Raw genomic sequence first — 1,175 nt, 5'->3', positions numbered from 1 at the left:
TTAATGTTTATTCCCGTAGTTTGTGCTGAATTTGACGTGGCGAGTGGTTGTTGGTGAAGAAAGCCAAGAGATTGAGGTTGAAAATCAGAGAGAAATGAGAGTACTCGAAGCGGTTTATCCTCGAGCATCTGCGATACCTCCTAAGTTGATTACTTCCTTTGCACCGTGTACTTCTGTTTTCACATTGGTTTGTTTGTTTTTCTTTGTACTGAAAAACCATTTGATTTGCTCCATACAGCCCTTCCATAGCAGCTGATTCAGAACGTACCGATGTCGATGACAGTCAGACACCTTTGATTCCCATTACTCCTGTTGAAGATGAAGATGCATCAACCGAAATCTCATCTGATTATGCAAGCCCTGGTGCTGTCCTTATGAGTGCACAACAGTCCCTTTCTGTTCATGCTGGTACGTATACACCTCAACATGTTTTTCCGAATATGTCTTCTACTTCTAGTGCGAGTTCCATGGCTGGAATGGATCTGGGCAATGAACCTGATGTAGCTGCTGCTGCATCAGCGGCACTCAGTGCACTTGTGAAGAGCAATGAGATGGGTAACACGATTGACAGTGAATTGCTTGTTAAGATTCTTAACAATCCAAAAATGATTGAGCAGCTGGTTGTGGATTCTGGTACTGTCACTAGCTCTCAAAAGCCAATATCATCTCCTGACCCGTCGCTTGTACATATGCATATGACCGAAACCAATGCCACGGTTGCGCCTGCATCGGGGGGTCCTTTTTTCGCTCAACCAAATGGGGCAACTGTAGGACCTGTCCCCAATGCTCACCCTTCCTCAAGAGGTGTTCCAGTTTCTTCCCTGCCTTCCACTGGACCTCCAATGAAGGACTTGAACTACTATAAAAGTTTGATTCAGCAACACGGAGGAGAGAGACAAGACGATTTCCCTCGACAGCAATTCGGGAACCGTCACAGCCAACCATCAGGAACAAACCAGGACTTCTTACATAATAACCAGCCATCAAGAGATGGGAAGTTCAGGATAATGAAGCCTTGCATATACTTCAACAGCTCAAGAGGATGTCGACATGGAGCCAATTGTGCGTATCAGCACGACCCCGCATTTCAGCAAAGAAGTAGTAGCGCGCCCGAAATGCCTAGCGCCAAGAGAACAAAAGTCGATCGAGAAATCAGCAGTTAAAAGTAGAATACC

At 45.5% G+C, this 1,175-nt stretch overlaps 1 protein-coding gene across 1 annotated transcript; it reads left to right on the top strand.

Moving 5' to 3' along the window:
• Positions 1 to 17: 17 nt before the first annotated feature.
• LOC111786509 (zinc finger CCCH domain-containing protein 6-like) lies at positions 18 to 1,169 on the top strand (the record flags this gene model as incomplete). The annotated part of the gene is given in 2 exon segments (XM_023666755.1): positions 18 to 144; positions 239 to 1,169. Coding segments are annotated over 2 exon segments (1,052 nt in total), but the record flags the coding sequence as incomplete, so codon positions are not given.
• Between the last annotated feature and the right edge of the window lie 6 nt (positions 1,170 to 1,175).

The sequence above is a fragment of the Cucurbita pepo genome, unplaced genomic scaffold (assembly GCF_002806865.2).
Source record: "Cucurbita pepo subsp. pepo cultivar mu-cu-16 unplaced genomic scaffold, ASM280686v2 Cp4.1_scaffold001829, whole genome shotgun sequence".
In the NCBI taxonomy this organism is placed as follows: domain Eukaryota; kingdom Viridiplantae; phylum Streptophyta; class Magnoliopsida; order Cucurbitales; family Cucurbitaceae; genus Cucurbita; species Cucurbita pepo.
This window is presented reverse-complemented; position numbering and strand designations above follow the sequence as displayed.